We start from the raw sequence: 23,804 nt of genomic DNA on the forward strand, positions 1-23,804 counted from the left end.
GGAGGAAACACATTTGAGCAATTAACAAACAGCTGCCATACATTCCTCTTTCCCCAAGATTGGATCTCCGCAAATTTTTGGTAGAACTTCACACAGTCTGTTTACAATGTAAAGATTGCGAAAATTTCTATTTCCAGAAAAGTTATTTCACCAGTTTCATTTCAACCTCTTTACAATTTTTGTACAATTCAGTGAAAATTAAAGCATCACACGTTGACTAAGGACAGAGTGATGTCTGAAAGTGCCTGAACGATGGCGGGATTTTCACTAAATTCTACCTGCATTATAAAGCCACGGAAATAAGGATAAGAGTTTTAATCTGAAACAAGAGGAAATCTTCAACTTGTGATCTTAAACACTTGAACCAAGTAGGGACCATTTCTTGATGGCGAAGATCGCAGCAGCATTATGGAGAGTGAGCCATTTTACTTTGTTCTTGAATGTCAGTACAATCTCTAATATATACTATATACTAATGGGTAACACATGAAGATCTTCCTGTCCTGCTGTAGATTTGTTTTATGTTGTATTCTGCTTATCTTGACATGTGTTAAAGGGACTCTGTCACCTGAATTTGGAGGGAACAATTTTCAGCCATAGAGACGGGGTTTTCGGGTGTTTGATTCACCCTTTCCTTACCCGCTGGCTGCAATATTGGATTGAAGTTCATTCTCTGTCCTCCGTAGTACAGGCAATCTTGCCTTGCGCAGGCGTGTACTATATAGGACAGAGAATGAACTTCAATCCAATATTGCAGCCAGCGGGTAAGGAAAGGATGAATCAAACACCCGAAAACCCCGTCTCTATGGCTGAAAATTGTTCCCTCCAAATTCAGGTGACAGAGTCCCTTTAAGAGCTCAATGCAGAAAAAGGTTGTGTGTGTCAAAATCCTCTGCTTCTTGGTACAGAGAGCCTGCGGTTGGCTGGTTCCATGGAGATGTTCAAGGAAGTCAGGCTCTGACCCTCCAGTCTCCAGGCCTTGTATCTGATTGGACTGTCATCTTCCTAACAAGTGATGTCTAAAGCTCTTGTCTAAGGACAATCAAGGTGCAGACTATGTGTAGTGTCCTGCAAGTCTTACCGGTGATATGGCTGTTACATTTAATACACAATTATGCCCTCCCTTATTGAAACAGGGCATATCAAAGCTATACATCCAAGAAAAAAGTAAAGCTGCACAGCCGCTTATACTACCAGTTGTAGTAACCTCGTGGTGGTATAATGGAAAAAACCTGATCCTCCCAACAGCGGTGCTCGCATGAAGATAAATGTTAAGTCCAGGACAAATAGAAGAAAAAATGCGGCAGCACTCACCGAAGGTTGCGTGGTCCGAATCCTTTATTGCAGACACTTACAGTACAAGTAGCATGCTGACGGCACGGGGGAGCAGGAAAGATGAGGAGGTGAGCAGGGAAAAGACAACGGCCGTTTCGCGCCGACGGTAGCGCTTCAACGGGTCTCAGGTGTCAGGAAATGACGTGGGCAAGATAAAGGTGAGTAAACACACCCTCCCCTCACACCTCCAATCCCTGACACCTGACAAAATACAATAGCTTCTATGGTGACTAGTGCAACACATAAACAGACAAAATACACAAGGCTGGAAGCCAAATGTCTGTGAATTAAAACAAGATTTTTGCTGATGAATCAATACAAATATAACAATGGAGATATAAATATCATTATTTAAATAAAGAACGGAGATAATCCATGGAATAAGAATAGTAATACTCCTGCAACAATAATTACTAGTGATGTATCACATACTAACCATAGCGCGAGTTTTAACACTATTTTGTATATATATGCGATTTTTTTATATACGATTTTTTTCTGCGATTTTTTTAATAGAAATAACAAACAATTTTTTCCCCTCAAAAAGCGGCTTGAAATTTAATCACACCAAACGGGGAACACCAGGAAACAGAAAAATATATACTAGCCGGCAGATGACAGTAAATCTCTGCGGGGATCACAGAAACACAGCCATATCAACTCTATCGTTTAACCCCGCAGATCCTGTGGCCTGAGTGCGTATAATCCACATAGCTTCCTGTCTAAGCAGTAGCTTATGTAGATCTCCCCCTCTGGCGGGTAAAGTAACCCTTTCTAAGCCGGCAAAAGAAAGGACTGATGGATTCCCCGCATGTGCCTCCCTAACATGGGTGATGAGTCTAGGAACCCCTTTGCCTGTCCGAACTGACCTGACATGTTCCCTAAAGCGTATAAATAACTGGCGAATGGTCTTTCCCACGTAAAAACGTTTACAGGGGCAGAAAACTACGTAGACCACGTACTCAGTTTTACAAGTAATAAAATGCTGGACAGTATGTTTTATGGGACCCACTTGTATACTCCGCCCTGTAACATGGTGTGCACAAAAATTACATTGGCCACAACGAAAATTTCCTCTCGGGGCAGAATGTTCCAACCATCTGATTTGAGGACTTGGCATATAATTTCGCACCAAAACATCTCTAATGCGTGTACTACGCCTATTGGAAATTAGGGGCCCTTCAGCTGCCTTCCCTGCCAAGTCCCTATCTCTTTCAAGGATATGCCAGTGCCTTCTAATAGCAGCCCTTATCTCTTGGTCCATTGGACTGTAACGAAAACAAAAGGTGAACCGCGGTGTCGTTGATACGGCCCTGGGACCATCCCGTTCACCAGAATAACCCCTGACCCGATCAATTGCTGTCTGTAGAAGAGCACTGGGATATCCTCTATCCTGAAGCCTGCCACACAACTCGCTGGACTGACGTTCAAAACCATCTTGAGTACTATTCACTCTTTTTGTCCGCAAAAGCTGGCTATATGGAAGGGAACGTCTAACATGGGCTGGATGAAAGCTATTATAATGTAGGACAGAGTTTGACGCGGTAGGCTTGCGATGAATAGTAGTGCAAATATTATCATCCTGGATAGTCACCAACACATCCAAAAATTCTAATCTGCGACCTCCAAAGATGGAAGTAAAGGACATACCCATATTGTTAGACCTATTTAAATAATCCACAAACGAACCAAACTCTTCCTCCGTTCCGTCCCACACCAGAAACACATCATCAACATATCTCAAAAAAAGCTTTATATGCTGAAGAAAACGATTTTTCGTAGAATAAACAAAATCCTCCTCTAGTACTGCCAAAAATAAATTGGAAAAAGTACATGCAACCGGGGTCCCCATGGCAGTCCCAGTAGTCTGATGATACCAGGTGTCCAAAAAAGTAAAGGCATTATGGGTAAGTATGAAGTTTAACCCATTGCAAACAAAATCAATGAAAGCGTCACCCCTGCCAGACACACTTAAAATGCGCCTGACAGTGTCCACACCCATTGTCTGCGGGATACTGGTATAAAGGTTGACTACATCGATGGATGCCATGGAGAACCCCGGCTGCCAAACAAAATCACGAATATAATTCAAAAAGGAGGTTGTGTCTCTGGTGTAGGACGGAACGGATCGGAGTAATGGATGTAGCAACCATTCCAAGTATTGGGATAAGGGTTCAGTTAACGATCCAACCCCCGACACAATAGGTCTACCGGGGGGTTGGGTTACAGATTTGTGCACCTTAGGAAGATAATACCAGTAAGGTTTGGTGGGAAACTCTGGCAAAAGCTTCTCTGCTTTTTTCTGTGTTAATACCTGACGCTCTACAGAAACTCTCAGGAATGACCGTAACTCTTTTTTGAATCTACTTGTCGGATCCTGTGATAACTTATGATAAGTATTCGTGTCTGACAATTGTCTAGTGGCCTCCTGAATGTAGGCCTCCTTGGTCATTACCACCGTCTTACCACCCTTGTCGGCTGGGCGTATAATCACGTCAGCCCAACCGGCCATCTCCCTTAGGGCTATCCTTTCACGGGGGTTGTCGGGGGTTGGATCGTTAACTGAACCCTTATCCCAATACTTGGAATGGTTGCTACATCCATTACTCCGATCCGTTCCGTCCTACACCAGAGACACAACTTCCTTTTTGAATTATATTCGTGATTTTGTTTGGCAGCCGGGGTTCTCCATGGCATCTATCGATGTAGTCAACCTTTATACCAGTATCCCGCAGACAATGGGTGTGGACACTGTCAGGCACATTTTAAGTGTGTCTGGCAGGGGTGACGCTTTCATTGATTTTGTTTGCAATGGGTTAAACTTCATACTTACCCATAATGCCTTTACTTTTTTGGACACCTGGTATCTTCAGACTACTGGGACTGCCATGGGGACCCCGGTTGCATGTACTTTTTCCAACTTATTTTTGGCAGTACTAGAGGAGGATTTTGTTTATTCTACGAAAAATCGTTTTCTTCAGCATATAAAGCTTTTTTTGAGATATGTTGATGATGTGTTTCTGGTGTGGGACGGAACGGAGGAAGAGTTTGGTTCGTTTGTGGATTATTTAAATAGGTCTAACAATATGGGTATGTCCTTTACTTCCATCTTTGGAGGTCACAGATTAGAATTTTTGGATGTGTTGGTGACTATCCAGGATGATAATATTTGCACTACTATTCATCGCAAGCCTACCGCGTCAAACTCTGTCCTACATTATAATAGCTTTCATCCAGCCCATGTTAGACGTTCCCTTCCATATAGCCAGCTTTTGCGGACAAAAAGAGTGAATAGTACTCAAGATGGTTTTGAATGTCAGACCAGCGAGTTGCGTGGCAGGCTTCAGGATAGAGGATATCCCAGTGCTCTTCTACAGACAGCAATAGATCGGGTCAGGGGTTATTGTGGTGAACGGGATGGTCCCAGGGCCGTATCAACGACACCGCGGTTCACCTTTTGTTTTCGTTACAGTCCAATGGACCAAGAGATAAGGGCTGCTATTAGAAGGCACTGGCATATCCTTTAAAGAGATAGGGACTTGGCAGGGAAGGCAGCTGAAGGGCCCCTAATTTCCAATAGGCGTAGTACACGCATTAGAGATGTTTTGGTGCGAAATTATATGCCAAGTCCTCAAATCAGATGGTTGGAACATTCTGCCCCGAGAGGAAATTTTCGTTGTGGCCAATGTAATTTTTGTGCACACCATGTTACAGGGCGGAGTATACAAGTGGGTCCCATAAAACATACTGTCCAGCATTTTATTACTTGTAAAACTGAGTACGTGGTCTACGTAGTTTTCTGCCCCTGTAAACGTTTTTACGTGGGAAAGACCATTCGCCAGTTATTTATACGCTTTAGGGAACATGTCAGGTCAGTTCGGACAGGCAAAGGGGTGCCTAGACTCATCACCCATGTTAGGGAGGCACATGCGGGGAATCCATCAGTCCTTTCTTTTGCCGGCTTAGAAAGGGTTACTTTACCCGCCAGAGGGGGAGATCTACATAAGCTACTGCTTAGACAGGAAGCTATGTGGATTATACGCACTCAGGCCACAGGATCTGCGGGGTTAAACGATAGAGTTGATATGGCTGTGTTTCTGTGATCCCCGCAGAGATTTACTGTCATCTGCCGGCTAGTATATATTTTTCTGTTTCCTGGTGTTCCCCGTTTGGTGTGATTAAATTTCAAGCCGCTTTTTGACGGGAAAAAATTGTTTGTTATTTCTATTAAAAAAATCGCAGAAAAAAATCGTATATAAAAAAATCGCATATATATACAAAATAGTGTTAAAACTCGCGCTATGGTTAGTATGTGATACATCACTAGTAATTATTGTTGCAGGAGTATTACTATTCTTATTCCATGGATTATCTCCGTTCTTTATTTAAATAATGATATTTATATCTCCATTGTTATATTTGTATTGATTCATCAGCAAAAATCTTGTTTTAATTCACAGACATTTGGCTTCCAGCCTTGTGTATTTTGTCTGTTTATGTGTTGCACTAGTCACCATAGAAGCTATTGTATTTTGTCAGGTGTCAGGGATTGGAGGTGTGAGGGGAGGGTGTGTTTACTCACCTTTATCTTGCCCACGTCATTTCCTGACACCTGAGACCCGTTGAAGCGCTACCGTCGGCGCGAAACGGCCGTTGTCTTTTCCCTGCTCACCTCCTCATCTTTCCTGCTCCCCCGTGCCGTCAGCATGCTACTTGTACTGTAAGTGTCTGCAATAAAGGATTCGGACCACGCAACCTTCGGTGAGTGCTGCCGCATTTTTTCTTCTTTTTTTCTTCTATTTGTCCTGGGCATATCAAAGCCTCTGTTCCAGCAGGAGGAGTCAATTAATGTAGATGGTGAGAGCAGGAAGCAGCTTTTTTTGCTTGCGATATAAATATAAAATGGGGTATGTGGCATTAGTCAACTCGTGTGCCTCCTATCGACAGAAATAAGGCCAAAATTGTAGGAGGCCCCTGCATGGTGTCCCGAGTGGGGGAAGACCAGGCAACCTGTCAAAGAAGGAAAGTAGAGGAGAATAAAGAGGCTTAAGACTGCAGGAAAGAAATGTGCAGTTACAGAGGGGATCATTGCGGCCTATGTCTTCAACGAAGGGCTCGTCCACCCCATCAGTTCCACACTATAATGTCTTACAGGGAGATCTTGAGAGAAGTGTACCGCTGGAGAGCCAACCTAGAAATGCCCACCTGGATGTGACTGATGAGAAGAGGAGGCCACATGTGAGAGTACGCGTGGTTCCAGACAGGTGTCACTACCAAATCACCAGCTCAGAAGTGAAGATGAAAGAGAAATTGGCAGACACAGAGTGGGTATTCCTGTGAGGAGTGCCAGCTGGTGCAAACATGTCAGAGATAGGAAAAGAAAGAGAGGAGTGTCCTAGTAGCGAGCCCACTGTCCCTTTGCAAGGCTGCTTTCACACATCAGGTTTTTTGTTTCAGGCTAAATCCGGCTCTCGGGAGAAAAACCGGCACCGGAAAAAATAAAAACCGGATCCGATTTTTCCCCCATTGACTTGTATTAGCGCCGGATTGCGCCGGATGGCCCAGCGTTCCTTCCGATTTGATGCCGGATCCGGCGTACACTCGATTCCGGCATCTGGAAAAAATGTCTACTGTAACGTTTTTTGTCTCCAGCGAAAAAGCCTGAAGTGCCGGATCCGGCGCTTCCGGCTGTTTGCTAGAATGGAAGCCTATGGGAGCCGGAAGGTGGCAGATGCAGAAAATGGCGGATCCGCGGCCTGATCCGGTTTTTTAAACTGAGCATGCTCCAATTTTCTTTTTAGCCAATAATCTAGATAGACTAGCCGGATCCGTAAAAAAAAAACGGATCCGTCGCAATCAGTTTTTCACAATCTTCGCCGGATCCAGTTTTTCCAACATTCACCGGATTTAGCCTGAAACAAAAAACCTTATATGTGAAAGTAGCCTAAGGAAGGAAAGCTTCCTGACCAGAAGAGAACTTTTTTTCAAGCTCATTTCCTCGATGTTGAAGCTCTACTTACATCACATCTTCACACATTTGTAAAGCTCCAGTGTTTGTGCCTCCTAGGGAGTAAATGTGAAGTTCCTGTTCCCATTTGTTGAGTTCTTCCAGGTTCTCCTGACAAGGGAGCTGTTCCATCCACATGGGCCACTGCATTGTGATCATGTGCTCTACTCGAAAATGAAACCCTCAGATAAAGGACAGAAGAGCCTTACTTGGGTAATGGAACCCTATGAAGTCAATTATCAAACTTATCACTTGAACACTGCTTGCACTCAGTAATCAGAGGCTGGAATGACATTCTGATTGTGTTGTGTATTAGAGCATAGTGGGGGCTGGCTGTGTGGGTAATGGCATAGAGTGGGGGCTGGCTGCATGGGTAATAGCATATAGTGGGGGCTGGCTGAGTGGGTATAATGGCATATAATGGGGGCTGGCTGCGTGGTAATGGCATACAGTGGGGGTTGGCTCTGTGGGTAATGGCGTATAGTAGGGGCTGACTGTGTGGGTAATGGCGTACCACTTTATATGTAATGTAAAATCTAATGGCTTTGGTGGCTGAGTGGTGTCTGGTGTCACCACTCAGGAATGGCTGAATGAATGCAGAAATATGTAGATGTCAGTGTGGAGACACGGGGGAGTCATCGGGTGCCCCGATCCGCTAGCCAAAACCGCATAGATCAGGAATCATCCAACCAAACGCCCGCTATCCCTTTAACGTGGGCATTGTGCTAATCAAACAACATAGGGTGAGGGTAAAACAGTGTGGCAATGCTTTATTGAACCACAAAACAGGCAGATAACACGTAAAGCAGTCCCAGCAAAATACCTCAAGATGGTGCACATTACAGAGTCTCACTCTTTCGCTGACTCGCCGAGATAATGGCAGCTGTTACTTCAGAGCTCCCAGGGTCGACTACCCCACCTGTGGCATGCACACAGAGAGGAGGTAATGACAAGCGTAGGAAGATGACAGTCCATTCAGGCATAAGGCCAGTTGACCAGATGGTCACAACCTGGCTTCATTTTCCAGAGTCGACTACCCACCTCAATACACAGAGAGGAGGTATCGACAAGCTTAGGAAGTTGACAGTCCATTCAGATACAAGGCCTTTGACTGGAGGGTCACAGCCTGGCTTCTCTGAACATGTCCATGGAGCCAGGCACACAGAGGAGGTAACAACAAACTTAGGAAGATGACAGTCCATTGAGATACAAGGCCAGTTGACTCCAGGGTCACAACTAGTGTTGAGCATACCGATACCGCAAGTATCGGATATCGGCCGATACTTGCGGTATCGGAATTCCGATACCGAGATCCGATATTTTTGTGATATCGGGTATCGAATCAATAGGGATGTGTAAAATAAAGAATTAAAATAAAAAATATTGATATGCTCACCTCTCCGGCGGCCCCTGGACTTCACACTGCTAACCAGGAGGCTTCTTTGTTTAAAAAGCGCGCCTTTCGGACCTGTGAATGACGTCCCGGCTTCTGATTGGTCGCGTGCCGCCCATGTGACCGGCACGCGACCAATCAGAGGCCGCGACGTCATTCGCAGGTCCTTAATTCCTAGAATTAGCAGTTTTGTGAATGAGAATGACGTCGCGGCCTCTGATTGGTCGCGTGCCGGTCACATGGGCGGCATGCGACCAATCAGAAGCCGGGACGTCATTCACAGGTCCGAAAGGCGCGCTTTTTAAACAAAGAAGCCTCCCGGTTAGCAGCGTGAAGTCCAGGGGCCGCCAGAGAGGTGAGCATATCAATATTTTTTATTTTAATTCTTTATTTTACACATCCCTATGGATCCCAGGGCCTGAAGGAGAGTTTCCTCTCCTTCAGACCCTGGGAACCATGAGAATACCTTCCGATACTTGATGTCCCATTGACTTGTATTGGTATCGGATATCGGTATCGGCGATATCTGATACTTTTCGGGTATCGGCCGATACTATCCGATACCGATACTTTCAAGTATCGGACGGTATTGCTCAACACTAGTCACAACCTGTCTTTCTCCAAATGTATCCATTGTTCAGCAATGGTCAGTAGAGCAGATCTGTATTCTTCCAATCAGAGCTGTGGTCTCCTATGTTGTTTCCTGTAGAATGATCCCTCATGATGGGGCCATGATGTATTGGCAGCAGTCGTGTAGAATCCCTTGGATGTCTTGCCAGTGTCTCCAGCTCTGTCTCAGTCTGACATATCACCTTTTTTCTGTTTGACCAGTGTCCTTCAGTCCAGCATTAAAGATAAGGGGAAGAATGGTGAGGACCAAGTTTCATTATGTAATCTATTTGCATAGATTTTCCTCTTCTGTTTTTAACCCCTTTCTGACCTTGGACGGGATAGTACGTCCAAGGTCAGACCCTGCGGTGAGCCTGCATCAAAGCCGGGACATGTCAGCTGTGTTGTACAGCTGACAAGTGCCCGCAATAACGGCGGGTGAAATTGCGATTCACCCGCCACTATTAACTAGTTATATGCCCCTGTCAAACACTGACAGCGGCATTTAACCAGCGCTTCCGGCCATCTGGCCGGAAATGAGCACGTCGCCGGCCCCTGTCACATGATAGCAAGCCTGTTATTAAGCTACATTAGCGAAATTAGGATTATTTAGTCTAGAAAAAAGACGACTGAGGGGCGATCTAATAACCATGTATAAGTATATAAGGGGACAATACAAATATCTCGCTGAGGATCTGTTTATACCAAGGAAGGTGACGGGCACAAGGGGGCATTCTTTGCGTCTGGAGGAGAGAAGGTTTTTCCACCAACATAGAAGAGGATTCTTTACTGTTAGGGCAGTGAGAATCTGGAATTGCTTGCCTGAGGAGGTGGTGATGTCGAACTCAGTCGAGGGGTTCAAGAGAGGCCTGGATGTCTTCCTGGAGCAGAACAATATAGAGCAGGCCGGAGCGAGCCGTCCCATCCCCCCGCAGACGGCGTACGTGCAGGCCGTCATGACAGGGGTTTGGGAGGGAGAATTAGGAGAGGAAGGGGTTAATTTGGGGAGGAGGGAGTATATGCATGAGGCAGGGGTTATAAGGAGGGGGTGGGGTGGGGCTTACCAGTTCCCACTCTGGAGCAGCAAGAAGAGCAGCAAGAAAGATAGCAGACTGCCATGTCCGGAATAGATGGGATCCTGCAGCAGCTGCGGGCGGCAGCGGAGAGCCAGCCTCCAGGCTGGTTAGAGGCCCAGGTCTCCGGTATACTGGGCGGCGGCAGCGGCAGTGGTAGCGGCAGCGGAGGAGCGCAGACGGCGGCCACCAGTGAGCGGCGCTCCCGGCGCGTGCGGCCCCACAACGGCTGTCCCCGGATCCGATTAGGCCGCAGCGACGGCGAAGGAGCCCCTCCATCGACCCTCCGGACCGTGTGCCTGCCGGTAAGCGTCCCAGCAGGGCCCGGTCCGGGAGGTGTGCACAAGCGGCGAGGGGGCCTGCGGCGGTAGTGAGGCCCGCTTCATCAGCTCAGGGGGCGGGGCCTTCTCGCGCTAGAGCGCCGATTACCAGCGATGTCACGGGGGGGCGCCGCAGCGTGGCGGCGGCCGGGCGTCCTGCTCCTGCTGCTACAGTGAGTCGGCGAGGGAGAGCCGGTCATACAGCGGTCGGCAGCACCGCTTCGTCCCCGGTGCGGCCGGGCCCGTCCAGGACGCCAAGTACATCAGCCGGATCACAAGGGGGAGCCAGAGGGAGTACGGGCCGGGCGTCCCCGGGGCATGGATCGGGCGGTGGGCCAGTACCGGGCAGTCCTTCTTATCGGGCCGCATCTGGATCTTCAGCGTCGGGCCGAGACGGGGCCGCATCCTCTCGTTCATCATCTCGGGGTGAGACGCAGCCTCGCGGGCAGAGTGGACCAGGAGCCGAGGACAACAGGACACGGACGACGCCTGCGGCTGGGGGGACTGCAGTTCCTCTGCAGCCTGGTGAGCAAGATTCTATGTCTGTTTTGTCTCCAACACGATTATATTTCCCGGGGGTAGGGGCTAGTCAGACAAGTGGGGTAGGGGCTATGGGGGAGCAGGGGGGGACTCGGTCGGTTTCGGGGAACGAAGGGGTTGGCGAATTATTGTTGAGCGTTCGGGAGTTGCTCGCGAGGTTGGGTGAGGTTAGGTCGGTGCCGTCCCCGTTGGCCGCGTGGGTTGGTTCTACAGATGTGTGTGCCGGGGCATCTGGGGAGGGTGCATTGGCACCCAGCAGTTCAAGTGTCCCGGTGTCGGTGTCGGTACAAACTGAGAAGGAGAAGGAAGGCGGGATCCGTTTAGACGACAAAGCTCGGGGGGAGGTTTACGTCTGTTTTGAGGGGCCGCTGGGGGCCCATTTGAAGAAGGAAGTAAGGGAGAAGATATGGAAAGATGAGTATGTGGAAAATTTTTCGCTTCTTCCTTTGGAAAAGTTCAATTTAGATAAGAACAAAAAGGAGGACAGTAAGAAGGAGGACGAGGAAAAAAGGAGGTGGCGCCTTATCCTGCAGACGTTTGTGAACTGGTTGCAAGCGTTTGCAATTTTAGCGAGTGTAGTTGGTGAAAAGGCGCCAGAAAATTGTTCGGCGCTTTTTTGTTATATGGATTCGATAGGGGAGGCGCACAGAGCGTACGGGGGCCAGGCCTGGCTCCGGTAAGATGAGCAATTTAGGCAGCGGAAGGCAGTTCGTCCGTCGATCCGGTGGGATCAGAAGGACATTGGTTTATGGTTGCGGGTGATGGCGCCCACAAAGTTTGGCCACTCCTTTCAGGGGGGGGCCGGAAATGCCGGCCAGACCGCAGCACAAGGTAGTGCGGGAACAGGTAGTCAGTCTGGCCAAGCGAGTCAGAAGCACGGCTTGTGCTGGCAGTTTAATGACGGCCAGTGCAAATTTGGGGCCACCTGTAAATTCAAGCACGTGTGCTCGCATTGCAGTGGATCCTCCCATGGGGCAGCAAAGTGCTTCAAAAAGAAGGTTAAGCCAGACGGTAATTCAAAAGGGGGCGACGCCAGTGAGGCTGGACGTGATGGCCCCCTTTCTAGATAGGTTTCCAGATAGGCCGAAAGCGGAGTTGTTGTTTTTGGGCTTTCGGGATGGTTTTCAAATACCTGCACCTACTTTTAGTATTCCGCAAGTTGTAAGGAATCTGAAGTCGGCAATGTTACACACGGCGGTCGTGTCGGAAAAGTTGAGCAAGGAAGTGGCGTTGGGCAGGATGTCTGGCCCTTTCCCCGCGCCACCCATTGAAGATTTGGTTATTTCTCCGTTGGGTGTGGTTCCTAAGAAGGAGCCTAACAAGTTTAGGCTAATTCATCATTTGTCTTACCCTAAAGGGCGGTCTGTGAATGATGGTATAGATCCGGAGCTTTGTTCTGTGGTTTATACGTCTTTTGATGAGGCTACTCGTTTGGTGCGCAGATGCGGCAGGGGTGCGTTATTGGCCAAGACAGATATCGAGTCGGCGTTTCGGTTACTGCCTGTCCATCCGGACAGTGTTAGACTGTTGGGTTGTTATTGGGATCAAGGGTTTTATGTTGACAGATGTTTGCCGATGGGTTGTTCGTTGTCTTGCGCATATTTTGAGGCTTTTAGTTCGTTTTTGGAGTGGGTCGTGCGGGATGTGTCTGGTTTGGATGACATCATCCACTATTTGGATGACTTTTTGTGCATCGGGCCGGCTCAGTCTGGTTGTTGTGAAATGGCGTTACGAACAATGATTTGGGTGGCCGGGCGGTTCGGTGTTCCGCTGGCGCCAGGTAAAACTGAGGGGCCCAGTACGTGTATTTCATTTCTGGGCATCGTCATTGATTCAGTCGCATGGGAGTTTCGGTTACCCGAGGATAAGGTGCTCGGTTTGAGAAGCGAGGTGGCTCGAGCGCGTCGCTTGAAGAAGTTGCCGTTGCGGGAAGTTCAGTCTCTTCTTGGCAAGTTGAACTTTGCGTGCAGAATTATCCCAATGGGGAGAGTGTTTTCTCGGAGGCTGGCAGGTGCTACAGCAGGGGTGAAGTCCCCCCATCATTTTGTGCGCTTGTCTAGTGAGCACAAAGCTGATCTGGAGGTGTGGGACAGCTTTTTGTCGCGGTACAACGGCCGATCGCTTCTGATGGAGGAAGTGGTTGGTAACCATGAATTGGATTTGTTTACGGACGCGTCAGGTGGGATCGGTTTTGGCGCCTTTTTTGGAGGGCGGTGGTGTGCCTCAAGGTGGCCAGACGACTGGTTCGGTTCCGGGCTGGTAAAAAATGTGACCTTATTGGAGATTTTTCCTATTTTGGTGGCTGTTCATTTGTGGAAAGAAGATTTGCGCAATCGCAGGGTACGGTTCAATTGTGATAACATGGCAGTCGTTTGTGTGATCAACAGTTTGACGGCGTCGTCCCCCCCAGTCATTCGGGTGTTGCGTCAGTTAGTGTTGTTCTGCATGTCTATCAATGCGCATGTTTCGGCAATTCATGTGCCCGGTGTTGAGAACTCCATCGCTGACTCTTTGTCTCGGTTTCAGTGGGAGCGTTTCCGTGCTTTGGCTCCGGAGGCGGAGGAGACGGGTCGGGACTGCCCTCAGGAACTCTGGAACGTGGTATCCGGGCTGCAGGACCTTTGATTCAGGCGTCTTTGGCACCCAGCACTTGGGCAGCATACCGGACGGTGTGGTGTAATTGGGAGACCTGGTTGGTGTCTTGTGGGGTGGATAACATGGGTGAGGATTATGTTGGGGCCCTGTTATTGTGGTTGAGACGGGGTGCTGATGACGGATGGTCGGCATCAAAAGTGGAGAGGATTCGGTCGGCATTGGCGTTTGGTTTTCAGCTTAGAGGTTTACGGGATATAACAAAGTTGTTTGTAGTGAGACAGGCGATGAAGGGCGTCAGAAGGAAGGTGGGAAAGGGCGATCTAAGGCGCCCGATTTCCTTTAGCTTGTTGGAACGAGTAGGTGCGAAACTCAGTGAGATTTGCACATCGGACTTTGAGGTGGCTCTGTTTCGTTTGGCATTTTCTTTGGCATTTTTTGGCACGCTGCGGGTGAGCGAGATCGTGTCGCCTAGCACCTATGCGCAGGGGGGGCTTTGGGCCAGGGATGTGGTGCTTACCGAAAGGGGGTTACAATTTTGGTTGCGTAGATCGAAGACTGATCAGGAGGGTAGAGGAAAACGTGTGGTTTTGGGTGCTGTTGTGGGTTCGCTTATGTGTCCCGTTAGTTGTTGGGAGGCTTTTAGTTGTTTTCAGCCCCCAAAAGAGGGTCCTTTGTTGTGTCACGAAAATGGGTCCTTTTTGTCCAAGTTTCAGTTTGTGGCAGTGCTTAGACGAGCCCTGGGGGAGTTGGGTTTGGATGCTTCCCGTTTTGCCTCTCACTCCTTCCGCATTGGGGCTGCGACTGAGGCGGCGTTGGGTGGTTTAGCACCGGAAGTGGTGCAACGGATTGGGAGATGGGAGTCGAAGCGTTACAGGAGTTACGTGAGACCTTAAGTAAGGATGAAAGGGAGGATTGGGGTGTTTTGTTATGTTGTTTGTTTTTGTAGTACGGTTGTGGATTTTAGTTGTTATGTATTTTCAGGTTCCAATCCCCTGTTGATCTGGATCGTCGGTCACTCGTACGTGTACTGGGGCGCGAGATGGGCGGACGTTCGGAGGGACGGTCGGCAGCTCGGGTTCTCCAAAGAGGTGGCCGTGGTCAGATGGCTGGGTTTTCGGGGATTGGGCTGGAACGCGGTTTTGAAGGAAGTGCATAACAATGCTCGTTTAGACAAATTCCTGGACATTCTGGTCTTGCACGTTGGAGGGAACGATTTGGGGATTCGCCCTTGTAGGGAACTGATCCGAGATATAAAGCATGACCTTCGCAGATTATGGGCGTCCTTTGGGAATGTGTTGGTTGTATGGTCGGACATTGTTCCGAGGAGGTGTTGGAGGCACGCCAGATCGGCGGACAAGGTCAACAAGGCCAGGATCAAGGTTAATCGGACGGTCGCCAAGTTTGTGGTGAAGAATGGAGGTCTGTTTGTCCGTCATCTGGAGCTGGAACAGGGTGGGGGGGATTTCCTCCTGGGTGATGGTGTTCACTTGAACGCTGTGGGCACTGACTTGTGGGCTTTGGGTCTACAGACCGGTATTGAAAGGGCAATAGCGGTGAAGTGTGGTGGGGTCTCGGGTATTTAAGGTTTTCAAATACCCTCGTTGTGGCGGTGGGAGGGGTCCTTGGAGTTGGTGATAAATTGGCCTGGGGGATCCGTCGGGGTACGGATCCTTCAGTGGGTGTAAACTTGGTTTTCGGGTCTGGTGGTTCGGGGGGGGATCTTGGCAACGGTGGGCCGGATCCCCAGGTTAAAAGTGGACATGGTTAACCCTTCGGGGTATTTTGGTGCTTCCGAGCCTGGATGGTTACGGCTGGGAGTAAATACATGGTTTGTTTCTGTCCACTCCCTGTTATGGTTGACCACCAGTTTGGAGCTTCAAGGACTCCTCCCTACGTTATTATTCTTGTTGTATGTTTATAATAAAGGCCACTGTGGCCATTTATAATCCAAGCTCAGAGTCTGTCGTTATTTGGGGGAGTTAGAATACCTAAAGTTAAGGTATAGAAAAGGGGTGTCATCCCTTCGAAGGATCGACCAATAGCAATGTCAAGAGCAGGCCGGAGCGAGCCGTCCCATCCCCCCGCAGACGGCGTACGTGCAGGCCGTCATGACAGGGGTTTGGGAGGGAGAATTAGGAGAGGAAGGGGTTAATTTGGGGAGGAGGGAGTATATGCATGAGGCAGGGGTTATAAGGAGGGGGTGGGGTGGGGCTTACCAGTTCCCGCTCTGGAGCAGCAAGAAGATCCCGCCCGCCCGCCCTAATTTTTCGTGTTTTGCTTTGTTGCGTTTTTGGGTAATTGCTGGGTCGTGGTGGCCTGAGGCGGTGGGAGGGGTCCTTGGAGTTGGTGATAAATTGGCCTGGGGGATCCGTCGGGGTACGGATCCTTCAGTGGGTGTAAACTTGGTTTTCGGGTCTGGTGGTTCGGGGGGGGATCTTGGCAACGGTGGGCCGGATCCCCAGGTTAAAAGTGGACATGGTTAACCCTTCGGGGTATTTTGGTGCTTCCGAGCCTGGATGGTTACGGCTGGGAGTAAATACATGGTTTGTTTCTGTCCACTCCCTGTTATGGTTGACCACCAGTTTGGAGCTTCAAGGACTCCTCCCTACGTTATTATTCTTGTTGTATGTTTATAATAAAGGCCACTGTGGCCATTTATAATCCAAGCTCAGAGTCTGTCGTTATTTGGGGGAGTTAGAATACCTAAAGTTAAGGTATAGAAAAGGGGTGTCATCCCTTCGAAGGATCGACCAATAGCAATGTCATGTATCATACAATTAGGTTCTGTAGAAGGACGGAGATCTGGGGATTTATTATGATGGAATATAGGCTGAACTGGATGGACAAATGTCTTTTTTCGGCCTTACTAACTATGTTACTATGTTACTATGTTACATAGCAGCGATCTAATAATCGCTGCTGTGTAGCAGAGCCGATCGAGTTGTGCCAGCTTCTAGCCTCCCATGGAGGCTATTGAAGCATGGCAAAATTTAAAAAAAAAGTAAAAAAAATGTGAAAAAAAAAATATATATAAAAGTTTAAATCACCCCCTTTCGCGCCCCATGCAAAATAAATCAATAAAAATTTTTTAAAAACCTGCACATATTTGGTATCGCCACGTTCAGAATCGCCCGATCTATCAATGAAAAAAAAGGATTAACCTGATCGCTGAATGGCGCAGTGAGAAAAAATTCGAAATGCCAGAATTACGTTTTTTTGGTCGCCGCGACATTGCATTAAAATGCAATAACTGGCGATCAAAAGAATGTATCTGCACCAAATTGGTATCATTAAAAAAGGCAGCTCGGCACGCAAAAAATAAGCCCTCAACCGACCGAAATGGTGACGCTACGGGTATCGGAAAATGGCGCAATTTTTTTTTTTTTAGCAAACTTTGGATTTTTTTTCACCACTTAGATAAAAGAGAACTTAGACATGTTTGGTGTCTATGAACTCGTAATGACCTGGAGAATCATAATGACAGCTCAGTTTTAGCATTTAGTGAACCTAGTAAAAAAGAAAACAAAAAACAAGTGTGAGATTGCACTTTTTTTGCAATTTCCCCGCACTTGGAATTTTTTTTCCCGTTTTCTAGTACACGACATGCTAAAACCATTGATGTCGTTCAAAAGTACAACTCGTCCCACAAAAAATAAGCCCTCACATGGCAAAATTGATGGAAAAATAAAAAAGTTATGGCTCTGGGAAGGAGGGGAGCGAAAAACGAACACGGAAAAAAAGGAAAATCCCAAGGTCATGAAGGGGTTAAAAGCAACAAACTATGTGTGCTAGCCAATGTATAATTAGCATTTCACTAGTCATCAAGGATAATAGCACACTTTGTTGTATCCCATATCAGCTTATAAGTCAATATGATAGGCTTACACAAACAAAAGTCTGATTTCTTGACCAGCCAGAAAGAAATGCTTAAATTCAAAAGCCAAAATACAGATAGCAGTCTATTCTTCTTGGTTTGCTAAAATAGATGTCTGGCTAATTATGATACAATGCCGTGTCTCTGTAACACAGGTACATGGATGCCGAGACACAGACGCGAAGCAAGGATTAACAATTAATCACTTTATCAACAGAGGAATAAACTCCTCGCAGGGAGAAAACAAGGAGAATACAGTTAAAGGGCTGAGGGTTAAACAGGATAACAGTACTTCAAATTAACTGTATCAGTTTCACTCATCGTGACTCGGCTGTCCGTTTCTCTCTCAGAATCCGATGGCTGCCGGCTGTGGCCGGTGCAGAGTCTTCCCTGCCTGCGACAAATGGTCCTTCTTCTAAAGGCAGCGGCCAGTCACCGGGCGTGTCAAAACGACGTATCCGCATACATCCGCATGTCCTGCGTACCCAAATGTTAAAGATAGGTACGCAGGACGCATGCAGAAGTATGCGGAAGCAGGCGGAGCAAGTACGCAGCCCTCCACAAAGCCCTGGTATTTGTATTGTCCCCTTATATACTTATACATGGTTATTAGATCGCCCCTCAGTCGTCTTTTTTCTAGACTAAATAATCCTAATTTCGCTAATCTATCTGGGTATTGTAGTTCTCCCATCCCCTTTATTAATTTTGTTGCCCTCCTTTGTACTCTCTCTAGTTCCATTATATCCTTCCTGAGCACCGGTGCCCAAAACTGGACACAGTACTCCATGTGCGGTCTAACTAGGGATTTGTACAGAGGCAGTATAATGCTCTCATCATGTGTATCCAGACCTCTTTTAATGCACCCCATGATCCTGTTTGCCTTGGCAGCTGCTGCCTGGCACTGGCTGCTCCAGGTAAGTTTATCATTAACTAGGATCCCCAAGTCCTTCTCCCTGTCAGATTTACCCAGTGGTTTCCCATTCAGTGTGTAATGGTGATATTGATTCCCTCTTCCCATGTGTATAACCTTACATTTATCATTGTTAAACCTCATCTGCCACCTTTCAGCCTATTTCTGCTTGAAATATCCCTGGACGTTTTGTTGAATCAGCAGCATATCTGGTGCTACTAATCTGCCATCTATACTTGATGAAGCACAATGTCATTTTCTTATACATAGATATAATACAGACTCAGGATTTCCTTCCACCGCCCCAATCCTGGAACTACTACCCTCATCAGTGAGCTGATATAATCCTCCTCCAATTTGTTGCTTAACCAATTTGTATTGGCATATTTATTCTTCTGACTTATCTTTGACTTTGTGGATGGCACTGTGAGGGGATTATGACCACAGTGTCCATTACTTTCATTCATACTGTCTCTTGCTTTCGCATGATCTGTCTGTCTGTCTTTATATTTTTAGCTTTATATACTCCAATTTTTTCTCCTTGTTTTTTTTTTCCTATTTTGAAGAGTAGCTTTGTTTCCTTCCTTTTTCAGTTTGGTCTATGATGGTCTGATTTGGTGGATCTATCAAGTACATAAGTATATAAGGGGACAATACAAATATCTCGCTGAGGATCTGTTTATACCAAGGAAGGTGACGGGCACAAGGGGGCATTCTTTGCGTCTGGAGGAGAGAAGGTTTTTCCACCAACATAGAAGAGGATTCTTTACTGTTAGGGCAGTGAGAATCTGGAATTGCTTGCCTGAGGAGGTGGTGATGGCGAACTCAGTCGAGGGGTTCAAGAGAGGCCTGGATGTCTTCCTGGAGCAGAACAATATTGTATCATACAATTATTAGGTTCTGTAGAAGGACGTAGATCTGGGGATTTATTATGATGGAATATAGGCTGAACTGGATGGACAAATGGCTTTTTTCGGCCTTACTAACTATGTTACTATGTTACTATGTTACTATGTTACCTGGTAAATTTGTTTTCATTTATATTCACCAATCTCTACGGCCATGATTAACGAAGAAGAGGACACTCGATATCTGCATTACCAAGCAAGCTCTGCACTGCGTCTCCTTGTGGACACTCACCTCTGGGAAAGTCTTGGGGGCTGCTCTTAAATCCATGTATTTGGGGGTACCCAGCAGAGGAATTGGGGTAGGTCCGGGAGGCAATGACCGGTATCCATGCTGTTTGGCCCAGGAGAGGAAAATATAGAGCGTAAGGAGAAAAACAAGAGAAAGAGCGAGGATGGTGGACAGCTCCATGGCTCCTGTGATTAGAAACAGAATTTGATAATTAGTACCAGGTCTGCATTCACCAAACACTGAAGGCAATGATCTCACCAAACAATCATCAGAGGTCTATTCCAATCCTGACCACACCGTGGTGTCCTCTGACACTTCCTCCATCTTGATTGCTCTCCTAGTTCTGATACTTGTCTAATTTCGACTGTATTTCCATCTTATCATTCATCCTTCCTGATAGTTCTTCGAGTCCTGACTCTCATCTCATCCTCTGACTATCTCCACTTTGTTAGTCCTCCAGTCCTGACTCTCATCTCATCCTCTGACTATCTCCACTTTGTTAGTCCTCCATCCTGATCAATCCCTTAGTTCTGACTCTGATCCTATATTCTGACTATATCTCAAATTATCTTTTGACTTTACTGACCTATCTCCTAGTTCTGACCCTCGTCCCGTCCTTGGTCTACATCTCCATCTTATCCTTTTCCATCCTGATCACTCTCATAGTTCTGACCCTCGTCCCTTCTTCTGACCATACCTACGTCGTATTCTTCCTCCATTCTGATTACTCTCCCAGTTTTGACCCTTGTCCCATCCTCTGTCTGTATCTCCATCTTCAGAGTCAATGTAAGGCGGTCATTTAGAAGGAGGCAGCCCCAGGGATAAGTGAAGTGCCAGGAACTGCCGCAGCTCCAGCCGAAAACCTCAAAAGGAGGATAGACACAGGGTTAAAAGGTTAGAAGTCCATCACGGGAGCGCTGAAAGGTGACACTGACACTGGGTAAAATTTAGCCACAGCTTAACTAAACTTTATCCAGTGTGGGGGCGTGGCCTAGCGAGCGATGTGAGCGGACGTGCGACGGATCTCTCTCCCCGCACCGCTCCTAAATCCTCACCCTTGAAGGCGCCGCCGAGCGCCGAAAACCGGGCGAAGATGCTCCGCAGGACCCCTGGGCACGGAGGAGAGTGCCGGAGGCAGCGAAAGGAGAAGAGCGGTAATGCCGCGCAAAAGACAGTCAGCGCCCGCGGCTGGCGCGAAAATCCAAGATGGCGCCGTGGCAGAGGAGGAGGCGGCCAGAGCCAGCACCGCATACCGCCGGAGGCTTGAGGTAATCGCCCGGCTGGAGCGGTTTGCTCGGACAGAGGAGGGGGGTGCCCTGCTGCTGGGCCCTGAGGGGCCAGATGAGGAGGAAGTCCCGCAGAGACAGGAGAGAGGAGGGGATGACACCCTCAGTGTGGTGGAGGAGCGGCTTTCTCCAGGGAAGAGGCAGGAGATGCAAGAGACAACTAACATGTCACCCACCGCCAGTCCAGTGCAGGCTAAGGACTCTGAGGGTGCGCAGCAATCAAACGTGGGGGAACCTACACTGCAGGACATTTTCTCAGTCGTTATACACTGCAAATCTGCCCTGGCTGCGCTGAACCTAAGGGTAGACGATTTAACAGTTGAAATGAAGTCCCTTAATTCTGCTATGCGTAAAGTGGAGAAAAGAGTGGAGGTGGTGGAGGAGCGCGTGGGCAGTGTGGAAGATCAGACAAATGAACTGTTGAAAAGAGAAAAGAGATACATTCAGCGCATTGCAGAACTGGAATTTAAAACAGATGACCTGGAAAATCGTTCCCGTAGGAACAATCTAAGAATAATTGGGGTGCCGGAGAAGGTGGAGGGGAATAATCCTACGGAACACATTGAGGCATGGCTCAAAAACTCGGTGGGAGGAGCAGACCTTACCAACCACTTTTCCGTGGAAAGGGCCCATAGAGTCCCCACCCGGCCCCTGCCGCCTGGATCCCCCCCTCGAGCTCTGCTGGCAAAAATTTTGGACTATCGGGACCGGGAAACCCTACTAAGGAAGGCCAGGATCAGTGACGGACTGAGCATAGACGGAAATCGGATCTCCATTTATCCGGACTACTCGGCATCGGTGCAGAAACTGAGAATGAGGTTCGGCGAGGTCAAGAGGCGGCTCCGAGACCTGGACCTAAAATATTCGATGTTATACCCGGCTAAGCTCAGGGTGGTGGCGCTGGACCGTGTTCATTTTTTCCAGAACCCGGAGGAGGCTATGCACTGGCTAGATACCAATACTAAGAAAATTGGCGTGGATCGGAGCCGATGAGACTGACGCTGAGACTTCGTCACTCATTTGTTTATACCCCCTGATGGTGATTTTTGAACTTGTCTTACAGAATGCACCCAAAAGTTTGAAATAGTGTGCTCGGCGGCGCAAAGAATATTTCATGTTGATAGCGGTGGGAGGGGGAGAGATGGACTGCAAGGGGCTCAGTTCTAGGTTGTATCAAGAGCTCTCAGTTCTCATACAGAGAAAGAAAGTTTGTACTAGTTGAATTCTATTGAGTTTTAGATGGGGAAGTTGGGAAAGGGGGATGGGAGGGGGTGGGGGGTGTCGGGGGAGACCTGAAGGAGACTGCTCTAACTCATTGTTTTTTCTCTAGAAAATGGGAGGGGACGTTAATATTATAAGCTGGAATGTTAGGGGGTTAGCGGACGCCACTAAGCGCGCGGCAATATTTCAGTATCTTCTGAAACAGAGGCCCTCGGTGATCTGCCTGCAAGAAACCCACCTAGTGGAGGAAAAAGTTGATATATTACAGAAACGGTGGGTGCGCAAGGCGTATCATTCGACGTTCTCTAGTTACGCGAGGGGAGTGTCAGTCTTAATTCACACTAATACCCCATTTGAGGAAGTTGAGGTTAAAATTGATACGGATGGTCAATACGTTTTGCTAGTGTGTAAAATCTTTGACTGTTTAATGTGCATAGTATCATTGTATATACCTCCGCCATACTCTGGAAGGAAGATCCAGGACATATTGGAGGCTATAAGAGGTTGGGATGGGATCCCCCTTCTGGTGGTGGGTGATGTAAACAATATAGCAAATGACCATTGGGACAAGAGTAACCATGCATCACAGCGCAGGGACGGTAATGACACTCCCTTTGGTAACTATCTCAGAGAAATTGGTTGGATTGATTTATGGAGGGTCCGCAATGCCAATACATATTCCTATTCCTGTTACTCGACTACATACGGCTCGATGTCAAGAATTGATGTTGCCTTGGGTAACGATAGGATGAACGAACTGTTAAACGGGGTGGAATATAATCCCAGGATTTTATCAGACCATAGCCCAGTTCGGGTCTCTCTAAAGTTGTCAGGTCAGGTTGGTTTGAGGAGGGCGGGTTGGAAAATTCACCCAGTCTGGCTACAAATTTTGGACATGGCAAAGGTGGGAGTAGAGATAGAGGAATTTTTCAAAATTAATGATGGGAGCGCGGAATGCCATGTAGTGTGGGACACCATGAAAGCTTATTTAAGGGGAATTTTGTTTAGGGACATCTCAAGACATAAGACAAGGACCAAAGAGCGGGATCAGGGCGTTTTAGAGGAGTTGAAAGCAGCAGAGGCGGCATTGGGGGAACATCGTACCGGGGAATCTCAGAGTCGTATGAGGGCAGCTCAGCGGGAGGTCGATCAGTTATTTTTGAAAAAGGCGGAGAGGTTGAGGGCCTTCCAGAGAGAAACTTTCTACTCGGAGGGGGAGAAAGTGGGGCACTTGCTCTCGGTAGTGGCATCCGCGCAAAGAGACTCTTCACATGTTTACTCTATTAAGACGGAGGAGGGAACGTTGGTTACTCAGGGGGAGCAGATCCTGGAAGTGTTCAGGAAATTTTATGGAAAATTATATACGTCCAGTGTGGAGAAGGGATCCGAGGATATGGAGAGGTACTTGGAAGAAATTGATATGCCCCGGTTGAGTAGAGAGGAGTGTGAATTATTGGAGGAACCGATTGGGGAGGAGGAATTGGAGGTGGCTTTGGCAGGTGTT

At 47.7% G+C, this 23,804-nt stretch overlaps 1 protein-coding gene across 1 annotated transcript in view; it reads right to left on the minus strand.

Moving 5' to 3' along the window:
• LOC138643220 (cytochrome P450 2C20-like) overlaps nucleotides 1–23,804 on the minus strand; it is a 253,161-nt gene that overhangs the window by 209,932 nt on the left and 19,425 nt on the right. Inside the window, exon 2 of the mRNA XM_069732081.1 lies at nucleotides 19,797–19,978. Coding sequence (XP_069588182.1) covers nucleotides 19,797–19,973 — 177 coding nt within the window. The 5' untranslated portion in view covers nucleotides 19,974–19,978. The remainder of the gene's footprint in view (nucleotides 1–19,796; nucleotides 19,979–23,804) is intronic.

The sequence above is a fragment of the Ranitomeya imitator genome, chromosome 6 (genome assembly GCF_032444005.1).
Source record: "Ranitomeya imitator isolate aRanImi1 chromosome 6, aRanImi1.pri, whole genome shotgun sequence".
Lineage (NCBI taxonomy): Eukaryota > Metazoa > Chordata > Amphibia > Anura > Dendrobatidae > Ranitomeya > Ranitomeya imitator.